This window comes from Ambystoma mexicanum, chromosome 9 (assembly GCF_040938575.1).
Source record: "Ambystoma mexicanum isolate Mex_15411 chromosome 9, UKY_AmexF1_1, whole genome shotgun sequence".
NCBI classification, from domain to species: Eukaryota; Metazoa; Chordata; class Amphibia; order Caudata; family Ambystomatidae; genus Ambystoma; species Ambystoma mexicanum.
In genome coordinates this window covers 961,174,191-961,186,541 of record NC_090931.1, presented here as the reverse complement: position 1 = coordinate 961,186,541, position 12,351 = coordinate 961,174,191, and the positions used below count along the sequence as shown (strand labels likewise).

The 12,351-nt window shown below is 46.6% G+C and overlaps 1 protein-coding gene across 2 annotated transcripts in view; it reads left to right on the top strand.

Annotated features, from left to right (window-relative positions):
• METTL5 (methyltransferase 5, N6-adenosine) overlaps positions 1 to 12,351 on the top strand; it is a 500,731-nt gene that overhangs the window by 160,399 nt on the left and 327,981 nt on the right. For both annotated transcript variants that reach the window (XM_069616174.1, XM_069616175.1), the window contains one exon: positions 3,824 to 3,938. In XM_069616174.1, coding sequence (XP_069472275.1) covers positions 3,824 to 3,938 — 115 coding nt within the window. The remainder of the gene's footprint in view (positions 1 to 3,823; positions 3,939 to 12,351) is intronic.

The window sequence follows — 12,351 nt, the reverse complement described above, 5'->3', positions numbered from 1 at the left end:
CAAGTGTGCTGCAACAGATGTCAACGATACACAGAGCGTGTCGATACTGATAAGCGGGAGCAAGGGAAACTCCATTTACGAAGAAAGCCAAGCGGTCCATCACAGCCAATGAGTCGTGGCAAGAGCCGATGAGAGCTGGGCAGTGGTGGATGAAAGACGCAAAGTGGCAAAATTAACTAAGTTCAAAAGAACTGTAAAAGTGTTGAGGGGAGACCAGCTGCAGAGGGAACCGGCACCACGTGGGTGCTAACTCGAGAGACTCTGGTCGATCCCTGTGTGAATTAAACTACAGAAACCAGAAGGCTGTAGGAGAGCCGCCAAGTTAGGTTAAAGTGGTCATACAGGAGGTCAAGCACAATCTCTGTACAGTCGAAAGCCTTTAACCTACGAACTGTTAGAAAACAAGGAAATTGAATCCTGCAAACCTTTATGAATGTGAAGTTGGCAAGAGTGAACCCGACCGAGAGATGCTCACGAGAAGGGGGCAAATCTAAAGTCCCAGGAAACAGTGTGTTGACAAGAGTGAACCGGGATGAGGGATGTCCACTAGAAACTGTTTAAAAAGACATTAAGATTTGTGAGTGAAGGAAAAGCCATAGTGAACCCAGAGAATGGAGGCTGAAAGTAAAGAAGGGTCATCGCCGGAAGAGGGGGGATCCAGGGGTTAAATATCCTCACCCAAAGTGAAACCAAGAAATGAACTTTCATTCTGTTGAAGGAACTTCTGTTTTTTTGTTGAATACATCAGGCCCTCGAGGTGCTAGAGACTTTCAAGAGAAATTAGACTTGGCCAGCGACGGTCCTGATAGCTGCAAGTTAAACTGTCAACTCGTGCTGGAGAAAGTTCGAGTGTGTGCTGTGCTCCAAGATCCCATCTTACCTCGTGTTCAAAACGTGGGGAGGGGAGATCCAAGATATCGCATCCTGACATATTATTTGTGGACACTTCTTTCTTTTCTTGAAAACCATCCCACACCCTTTTTGGATTAGTTGAAAGGTTTGGCAATATGTTTCTTAGTATAGGCTCTTTTTATTTGACACAACACCAGTAGGACTGCCTTATTTTGCATTTGATGGCCGACGCTTGCTCCCATCTTAGATTTAGGTCTAGATTAGGTGTTTTTCCAAACTGCATACGGTTTAATAAACACCCTTGAACAGTGATCAATTGTATCTGTCTCTACTGTTGCCACCATGAGTTCCTCACAGGGACCAGAGCGAAGGGTTGGGGAAACCCTAAAGTTCCCTGCAGGAGGTTGTTGCCTCAGAAAAACCAGGAGAGCGACAAATCCCAGATAAGAAGACTGCATTGTGTTTTAAGGATGCCAGCAACCCCCCCGGGTGAACAACACGGTTGGGGAGGCGAGGCCACGCCTCTGGTGTTAACTTTGACCCCTGAATTGAAGTCTCAAAGGGAGTGAACTCTGAAATGCAAAATGGTCAAGATTAACCCTGGCAAAAGGGGAAGTGAAAAGGTGAATGCTTGAAGAGAAAGATTTCTTTGAACTTTTTGTTTATGGTACAGAACTACCAAGACCAAGAGACGCTGGTGCAAATAAAGGAGAGTAGAAGTGAAAGTCAAAGTGGTCCTCCGGAGGTCCATAGTAAAAGCCTTGCACATTTGAAAGTCTTGGTAAAAGGTCCGAGCCCAACTGAGGGGGGGACCTGGAATGTGAAATAATTAAGGGGAAGGGACCCCAAACGAATGTGAATAAAGCTTCGGGAAGGAAACCCCTTCAATTGCTGTGATTGCGAGGTCCGAGTCCGGCTGAGAGAGATCTATATTGAATCAGGTACTTTTTGCTTTGAGAGGGTCAAGCCTGACAGAGGGAGACATACGTGAACTTTTTGTTGAACTATGATTGATTGGGAGAGCCTAGCCCGACAGAGGGAGACCTATGTGAACTTTTCATTGAACTGTGAAAGAACTTTGATGAATTGGAAAACCAGTGACTTTAACGTGGAATGCCAAGCAAGCTTCGATCCATGTTTTGAACTGCTACTTGATAACCTGAGCCAGAGTGTGTCATCCTGCCTATGCAGGGCCGCCTTATTCTGTGCTGTTCAACGTGTGAAGGAGAGTTGACTCAGCCATCTTAATTCTTTGTAATAACAGACTTTTCTTTGCATACATATTCCCCTTTACACACTTTTTGTAAGTAGGAGTTTTTCCAAACCCCACGAATCTAATAAAGGTTTTGAAATTGTATCTCTTGTGTCAGTGTCGTACTTGGATACCATGTCATCCTTACAGTCATCACATTTGGTTTTTACCAGTTTCATATCTTTCACTATGGAGTCCACAGTGGATTGCAAAATTGTGATGGCGTCCTCCGACATGCTTATTCTGTCTTCAGCTGTCGTGATCCTCTGATTTCCTTTTCTAATCTGGTGCGTAGCGACGCACGTTGGCAGTGATATCATCTAACAAGGTGAAGCCTCTCTGCGTTGTGTCCAATATTTGCTGCAGGTTCAGTGGCTCTCCTGCTGGTGGGGCTGGTGGGGCTGGCGTGTCTTCCCACATGTGTCACAGATGGGTCAGAGAGGTTGGGGGTAACCTTCGTGAAGCGGTCTATGCTTCAACCTTTCTTCCCTGCACATTTCGTCATGCTAAGTATCGGTCCCTCTCGCCCACCTTGTCCACGTTTCGAGCAGGTTATTCTAGTTCTGCCAGGTGCCCTGTAACTGTACACCAGTCAAGGTGCTGGTATTATCTGTGCTGGCAACTCCATCTCACAGTATGGGGTTCAGGGTTGGCTGAGGTCTTTTCCTACTCCCCCCCCAATACGGAATAATGCATCGAATAAAATAGTGGCATGAACTGGTGTGCGCTGCTGACAGCGAGGATTCACTTTCAGCCTCCGCCTAGTGTTGTCTATCAGGCCGCACTGTCCAGTCCGCAGTGTCTTCCGTGTGAGGAACGGTTCTGGGAGGCCCATGCCTAGCCCATCGGAGGGGGGCAATCGCAGTGGGCCAGGTGCCGGGCCACCAGGGAGTCCAATGACCACAGAGTCGCCTCACAGCGCTAGCAGGCAGCTCCGCCTTCAGCACAGTGACACTTCCTGTTGTCAGCCTTCACTGCCCGTCTCACTGTCCGGTCCCAGTCACGGCTGAGGTGAGCCAGCGCAGCTCACTCCGTGGACGCGCAGCATCTCAGAGCGGAACAACACGCCCAGCGGACCTTCAGGGCTTGTATGTGGAATGTGCGGACCCTCAGGGCTTGTTTGTGCAATGTATATCTGCTCCATCTTAGTCCCTACGAACAGATGTACCAGATTATTTTTTATGTTGTTACATTGAAAAGCCGATCCCAAATATAATGCTTATTTTAGCAGCTACAACATTTATTTTTGTTACGCTATTATGTACATTTCATTGTGGATGGAATACATCGGATCTAAAAGTCTAATTTTTATATAGGTTTATTTTTTTGTAAAATAATATTTTTAAGAAATTTAACTAGTCCTCATCTGTGCACTTTGGGGCTACTAACAGGGCATAGCCCGTTGTCTTTATGCAAATTCTTGACATTCAGTGCAGCAGCAACTCCTACGTGAGTGCTAACTTGCAAAACATAGCAGAGTGAGAACTCTTCATGATTTAAAGTACAGAGATCATCCTAACCGCTTTGAAATAGGAAGAGGACTTGGTTAAAAAGAGGTCCTGGGGAGGTGGTAATGGGAATATGTATTTTACTGGTTTGTTGTAATTGGGATGAAGGGCTTTGGGTCTCATTTTCAATATCAATGAACAGCTTACTCTGTGCAAGTGTCTATTTTTAGTCATATTTAACCATTGTTAATCCGATTTAATTTTATTTCAGCATGCATCCTAAATACAATTCACAATACATATGAAGATATTGAAGACAAAGTAGTCGCAGATCTAGGCTGTGGCTGTGGTGTCCTGAGCATTGGAGCTGCAATGTTAGGTGCTGGGTATGTGTTATGCTTTTGCTTCTTTACCATTTTGAGTTCAAAGCATAGTATATTAGGAATCAACTGCGCAGCTGTGTAGAGGCAAACTCTCAGGCATTCGGAACCAGTATCATATTCTAATGGGTACTAAGCCTAATCGGGCTGCTAACCTTAATATTCTATGGGAAGTCTGAATATTTAATGTGAATTTTCAATTTGAGTGGCACAGGCAGTGTTAATCCAACAGCATCTTTCCATTTGCCGTGGAAAACTGGGAATACACCAGATTGTGTTAACCTGAAGGTAAAAGGTAAATATATATGCTTGGATATTCAAACTGGGAATATACTGCAAATTGTCAAAATGTGTCTTGTTAAGCTACCCTCTCATAGCGAAATGCGGCTGAGCAGATAGGCTTCATGAACTCTGGTATTGGGAACAGATGACTCACAAGGGAGGGGAGACCAAGTAAAGGATTGTCCACACAGTCTGTTGTGAAAAATATAAAAGAATGTGAATTCGGTTAAGTACAGTTATAAGGTAAGTAACTTTTCACTGGTGTGTGTGTGTGTGTATTGTCACATATGGCACAATAATTGTCTTAAGTCACAGTGATGGTTCAAGGTTTTTAAAATGTCTTTTCCTTGTCAGCCCTAGAGCCGCCCCCATCTCTTGCCTCAATTTGACCCTCCTCCCTAACCAAGAAGTTGTAAAACCCTGGTTAGTCCTTTCGAATTGTAGCCCCTACTGTCTAAGAGTTACCTTGTTCTAGAGATGGTGATCTAAATGCCGACTATCTAAGCTCCCTTGGGGATTTCTTAGCGGTCCCTACTTAATCCAGTTGTTACTGACCTAATAGGACTGGGGATGGTGCCTTGCAATCACTCTGTTGGAGTCAGTCCCCCTTCACTCACTCTCACCTTCTCCTTCTCAACTCTCAACCTTTCTCCCTCAGCCTCATTCTTCCCACCAACCTTTTATTCCTTTGATGTTTCACTAATCCCTGATCTCGCCTCCACACTTTGATGTTACTCCTTCTATGACTATATTTCTCCGTCCTCCACACCTCTACTCCTTCCTCCCTCCGACCAACTACTCTGACACCCTCCTCTCACCCTGTACCATTCCCTTCACTAACACACTCTACACTACCCTATCCATATACTCACCACACATGCTTATACTGCAGTACCCTTGCACTCACAAAACGAATACCTCATCTCCAGTAAATGTCTCTACACTACTGTTTCCTTTCCTTCTTCTTTTTTTATACTCTCTACCGTCTGATGAGTGGGTGGGTGTGTGGTTGTGTGTGTTGTGTGTAGGGACAAGTCATGGGGCTAAGCCAGCCCACTTTTGCTATGCAAGCTTGCCGCAGTGGATCCCTGGCGGCCCGGGAATTCACCTGTCCTTATTCCTGTTAGGGGCAGGTAACCGAGCACCCTTAAGGTAAAGTTCCTCTCAGGGTTAAGTCCCTGCCGGTTTAGTCCCTGGTGGTCTAGAGTGTATATTGCCAGCTGTGGTGGGTTGCTGTCTATGGAGGAGCGTTGCACCACTTCCTCTGACTGCCGCACAGCTGTTGTTTCCCAGGTTCTCTTTCTGTTCGCTGTCCTCCAAGCTCAGACGGTGTGACGCCGGTAGCTTTGTGGGAGGGTTTTCTCTGGGTTTTTGGGTCTCATCTTCTCTGGATTGGTCATGGTTCTCGTGTAGTACTGGTGGGTTGTCTCATCTTCCTTGTTGGTAACTCTGGCTCCTCTCCTGCTGCTGGGATCTACAAAGTAGAGAAACAGATTGGCTAGTGTCTGGTTGAAAGGAGCATGGCATGATGCACAGGTGTACTAAACAGATGCATATTGGCAGGGGACAGGAATTGGAGTGTTCTGAAATATTCCCCCCCCCTCCCTTTCAGGACAGGCTGTGGATTGTTTGTGAGCGGGCTGCCCCTCCTCCTCTTTACAAGGCAGGGGTACTGGATTTGTCACATTAAATGTATACATAGTAAGGTGTCCCAAATGGACATCACTCACACTTTTAAATAGAAAAAGGTGATGCAATTGTAAATACAGTCGATTGCGCTGTTGCAATTAAAAGTGGGGAGATAAATTTATTACAGGCCATAGAAATTCGAAGGCACCCGTGTAGAATCAACAATACTTGCTTAAATTGTCTTTTGGGATAGGTTTTAGCTAATACAAGAAGTTAACCTTTAGGCGAACATAGAACAAAGTCAACCAGTGTGGTTATTGTGCTTTACATTGGTAAGCGTGTACTTGCAGCTTTCTTGAAGAAAAGGAGGCAAGCCTCCAATCTAGGGAGTTGGCACGATCCCACATGGGATTTTGCCATTCATATCCTTCCACCAAAGCTGAAGCCAGGGGTGGCTGCATGTAATGGGTACACCATGTGGAGATTTACGCTATCTAAGGGGCATGGGGTGTAAAGGGTATGCTAGCATACGCAGGAGACACCCATGAGAATGACCAGTGCCCCAGGTAATTAAGACTACCCCAGTAAAAGGTTGTAATTTTCGCCCAGGGGACGCGTATGCAGAGTCATGTTTTGTGGCCTGTAAGGGCGGCATGGTATCACAAGAGATGCAAGGTTCAAGGGTGTTTATTGAACAACACAGGTTGGAATGGAGAACACGGGTTGGAAAAACTCCTATCTGGCCATATATCTAAAGATGGGGGCTCGCTCTACCATCAAATAATAAATAACACAGTGCTAGTCATGTCTGTCAAAATAAAGTGGCCTAAACTAAATAAACCTATGGCCTGCCCTTACGCTATTACAATAGATGGGTGCATGGAAAAAGGTAACTGTAAAGGAAAATCAGTGTTCTAACATAAAAGATCAAGATGGCTGATTCAGCTCTCCTCCCCACGTTGTACAGCACTGAGGAAGGCGGCCCCAGTAGACAGGATGACACACTCTGGCTCAGGTTCTCAAAACAAAGGCAGTTCAAAACGTGGATCGAGGCCCGCCTTGCATTCCACGTTAAAGTCACTTATTCCAGTGTTTTAAAAGTTCTTTCACAGTTCAAAAAAGAATTACATAGGTCTCTCTCCGTCAGGCTCTGACCTTTTTAAAGCTTTAACAGTTCACACAGGTCTCCCTCAGCCGGGCTCGGACCTCTCAATCAACATGTACCTGATTCAACACAGATCTCCCTCAGCTGGGCTCAGACCTCACAATCGCAGCGCTTGCTGGGGTTCCCTTCCCCAAGCTTAATTCACATTAGTTAGGGGTTTCCTTCCCCTAATTTATCACACTTCTGGTCTCCTTCAGTCGGACTTGGACCTTTTACTGATGACGAAGATTTTGGAATGTGCAAGGGTTTTACTTTAGATCTCCGCAGGACCACTTTGACTTTCTCAAAGTTTGCTACAGGTCTCCCTCTGCTAGGCTTCGACCTCTCAATCACTCACAGCTCATCACAGGTCTACCTCGGGCTCGGACCTCTCACTTTGCAACTCAACGTGATGCACTTTCCTTAGGCTTTCTTGCCTTGAAACCAAACACAGTTCATATTCTTTAGGCTCACATCAGTACTCGCTCAACAGAGACTTTCGTCTGGGCACTGCCGCTATGCCGGACCACTCTGTTATACTGTATCGCTATTATTCATCACTTGTTCGCTTCAACTCACCAGCTTTGCTGGTTTCTTTGTTTGTCTCCTTGATTTGGAAGCCAAGGGCAATACCACAGCTGCAGCTTCACCTCCCCAACTCGGCCGTTCACCCGGGAGGTCTGCTGGTATCTTTTGAATGCAATATTGGAGGCACTGTTCTCTTTTGCTCTGTCCTCTTGGACCCTGAAGGCAAGCGTCCCCAAACAGCACGATCCTCCCCGCAATGAGAGACAATGAAGGACTCTCCCAAAATGGGAATAAGGCCAAGACAGAGTGCGGGTGAGCGTAAATGAGAGTTTATCAATCAGAATAGGGCATGCAAAGAACTCTGCAAAACTCCGAGAGCGCTCTGTCTGACAATAGCAAAGACAGGCGTATATATTTACAAAAAACGTCATAAGAACCTACACACTATAGGGGGCACAAGTTTAATGGGATTGGGTGGCGATGACTAACTATAGGTGCTGCTGCGATGTGGTTGGCCGTGGCTGGAGAACGTCACTTGGTCAGCCTCGTGGGTTGGGCTGGGCCTGGTAGGTTGGCAGAGTTCATCCGGGCGGTGTTGTTGTGCCATCGCAGCCGGTGTCAGAGATGAATGTCTTTTCCTGATTTATTTGCCCTAGGCCATGCACACCGCAGTCATTCAGTCATTACAATATTATCTTCTTTAGTAAATCTTCCAATAGGTTATACTACAGGTTAATGCAACACAGGAGGAATGTACCTTGTGAGGGATCTGGAGGTAATACGTCAGGACATGGTTACTCGTGTCCTGTTCACCGGGGCCATAGGTCGAGGGGCTAAGCTTCAGGGCCTGGGACGGGCGGTACAGGTCTTCCTGCCTTGTTAGAAGTTGTTATGGATGTTCCGCTGTGTGTTGTCAAAGTGTTGGGTGTCCTGATTGCACAGGGCCATAAGTCTAAGATGGTCCGGTGGGTTGTGGGGTTTACGGGGGGGCGCGTGTGTTCAGGCAAAGGTTTACTGCTGTGCTGTAAATAATGCAGGTGGCGGGCCGCGGCCTTGGGTGCTGCAGAGGGGGCTACAAATCTTTGAAGCGGCTCCAGTCTGGTTGGGGGAGGTGGAGTAGCGCAGAGCGGGCCTCTGCTCTCATGTCTTGGCAGCCTTCGCAGGGTGGGAGGGGGAATGGCCTAGATAAAGACATCACAAACATTTGAACACTCTCTATAATACTTATTCGAATCACTTTAAAACATGCATTTAAACTTTACTGGATGTGTCTTGATTATACCCAGTCCGAGCACCATATTCGTCCACTATGTTTTAACAGCTACAGTATTTTAGTTACATGCATATACATTTGCAGTAAATGAGGTAGTAGTCGGGTTGGTGGAGTACATAGAAAATGACCCGCCACTGTACGTGACGGTGGTGGCACATAAGGGGCTTAGACATCCACACATGACGAGTGCATTCTCGCGCATCCTTCACGAGTCCATAGTATAGTTACATTCGTCTTCTCGTGTACTCTAGCAGCATTAGCTTGGTTATTGGCGCAAAACCATGGAGGGTAGGTTTCCCAGGGATACACGGAACAAACAGATCCCTGGCGCGCTCCTTATTATTAGCATCCAACTGCAATGGTGTGGGCTCGCCATTGCTTATATCATGGAAGCATGCTTTCTTATGTTTATACATTTTACAGGCTTTTGTAATATAAGAGATTTTGGGGAAGAAAGCATACTTTGCGAGTGGTCTTGACATTAATATATAAAGACTGTCTGCCATCTGATGACCATTTAACCGTTCTTTTCATTGTCCAGGCCTGCTGGCCGGGTCATGCTGGGAGCGATGATACACTACGGGAGGTGAACTGATACAATGTTAGTGTATTACGCTAGCTCATGTCCGTCTTGTTCGTGGGAACGTGCTCGCAGCGGATCTGCCAGGGTGCTGCGGCGACAGGAATGACTGAGACTCTCCAAGGGTGGGGGCCGCGCTACAGTGCGCTGAGCTCACACCATCTTTACCGGACAAAATGGTTTCTGGGCCTAGCTAAATTTTAATACATGTGGGCAATCAATACGTGTGGGCAATGTCTCCAGCGGGTGAACCCTCCACCACCTGGGCCCGGGTGGCATGAGGGGACGCCCAATGAGCCATTGCCCTCACCTGGGGAGAAAACGCAGGCGAGGGGGGTCTCCTGGACCAGTCCTCCCCTACAACCCCTCTTGATTTGCAAAGTTGTAAAGTCTTTGGACTTAATGGGGTTTTGGGAGCTGGAGGCGGTAAAGGGGATAACTTGTTGAGGTCAGGGTCTTGCCACCTGCCCCTCAAAGGCCTGGGCTTTCCTGTTTTGCCCAGGGGAGGAACTCTGGTGTGGGCACTGCCAGGTAACCCCCAGCTGCCCCTGGTCTGGCTCCCTGGAGTTAGAACTCACTCACCACACCCCTGTAGTAGCAAGCCCAGCAATTAGGCAGTCCTTCTTCCTCCAGGCCTTCCAGCATCTCTCCAGCTCGAATTCTTTACTCTCGGCCTTTGTGCACCATCCAGCATCCACAGCTTGCTCAAAGTGTGTGTGTGCGCGCTCCACCTTTTATACTGACTGGGAGGCAAAACATGTTTCAGGTGGGAATGATTGTAAATGGAGGCCTGACCTTGCCTGGCCTCATTACGGGACAAAATGGTGACTGTCCATAGGAATACCTGGTGCATTGGTTTCTATGGGTAATCTACATAGCGCCCTTTCACCTCTTCTTCGTCCCAGTGGTTTAGTTAATGGGATTTCTAGAGTGGAAGTAGGAATTGTGGGAGTTGTAGTTTTTTCGAGAGGTGGTAAAAATATAGTCAGAAGAATAGGAACGATTTTGTTGTTGTGAGATATAGGGTGTTTTGTTTGTTCTCCTACGCCTCCCTTTGATGTGGGTACCTGTTGGAATTGGGGAGGGGGCAACGGGACAAGACTTACAACAACCTCTACAGGTGGGGGAAGTGTTGGGTAGGGGTGTGTTGTGAAGAGGGCGATACTGTGTCATGCCATCGGATGTCTCACCCCCAGTCTAAGAGGACCCCTCACCCAGGTGATCCTTCCACACTTTTCCACCCCCAGGGTCTAGATCCAAATGAGATGGCTGTGCCCTGGCCACCTGAGCAAGAGATCCCTGGGATCTAGATAGTGAGACACCCTTTGGTTTCTCACAGGCAATGGTTGAGTCTGGCTGGTGGTAGTTTTGGTCTTTGTTTCAGGACTCACGGTCACAGAAGGTGCATATTGCTGGACTTCAGAATGCTGATTAGGGAAGGCATCTGCTTGAAGTCCCACAATGCCAGAGAAGGGCAGAGGATGTAACTGGCTATGGGCAGTCTTCAGACGAATCAGCAAGGCCTTACTGTCAACAAGTAGTTGACAAAGGGCTTCTGCTACAGTGGGCTAACTCGGTTTGGGGACCACCAACAACAGCAGAGATACAAAGATGCTCCTCAATGATGTAGCACAGCATATGAAAGTAGGCACAGCAGCTCTGTATCCATACTCAAAATGAGGTCGCCTCTCAGGATGGGCAGACCTTTAGGGCTGGGTCAGATATGATGTTCCTACAGAAAAAGGAGTGTGCTGAAATGAGAGCAAGACAAGCTGGTTGCCCTCCGGCTAAAGAAAGGAAGACATCTGTGGTAAGGTTGCCCTGGTTGAGAGAGGGGGGCTTTGCTTTACTGGAGTTGGCTTGGCAATTAATAATTGCAGTGTCCTCCAAAGTCCCCCATGAGTTCCAGTGGTCGACTAGAGAATGCATTCCGAATCTCCACAGCAGTACCAGGTACGAGTCCTGATCCCGCGCTTAGAAACCACTCATGGTATTAAGCATGTTCTAAGTGAACAATTAAATAAATGATAAAAATGCTGAGCTGGTGTGACCCCATCCCACCTATTGGGGAACATGCACCATTCAAACTCTGAGAGGCTAACCAATCCTGTATAACCCACTCGAATACTTATGACTTCAATCAAGGAGCAGATGTGGGTTACGGGTCTGGGGCACTGAACCTGCCCAGAGGATTTTCATGCGCAAAGGTTCCCTTCTTGGGCTCTGGACAGAGCCTGCAACAAAGTATGACCATATATGGCCATTTCTGCCTCTGAAGAGTAGAAAAATGACCAAACGAAGGCAGCAATTCACAGAGAAAGGGCCAACACAATAAGCTACCCATTTTAGATGTTGCCAGAACTCATCCTTGCTGTAAAAACAAAGGTGGAGTAGTGCACCAGTACAATATATAAAAATGAAGATGCACTGCCACCACCCTATCAGGAACACACTGTTGAGGTAAATAAATGCACTTAAAAATGAACGGGGCAGGGTCTGCACTATTAATCTAAGGATGGCAGTTGTGCTAAATGAAAAAGTTAAATGGAGAGGTGTTCAGATGGATTTCTAAAATCAACCCTTGCGGGACAATTTTAGCAGACCACCCTAATTATGGTCAGTACGGAGTCTGAGAGTTTAGCCAAAACCCAATCAAGGTATGTGGAAGAGCAGTCAAGGCTTAGTCTCTGGAGTGAGTGAGAGTGGTCTAGAGCCTCCAGAGTTCACACAGAATAACATATAATAATTCAGCTTAGACCGCATGTACAAAAATAGTTATTTATTAAGACTTTAAGAACACAATAAGAAATTAAACAAGCAGGTAGTAGTATCAAGCGAAACTATATATCACAAAAATATACATTCACCAGTAGGTTTGCTTACAATGCATCAATCAATAATTAACCAGGTAAGTCGGGTAAGTAATCGGCTGCAGGTAAAATGTATAGAACCTATCCCAAGTACAATTCCCTTTTAGAAGTCC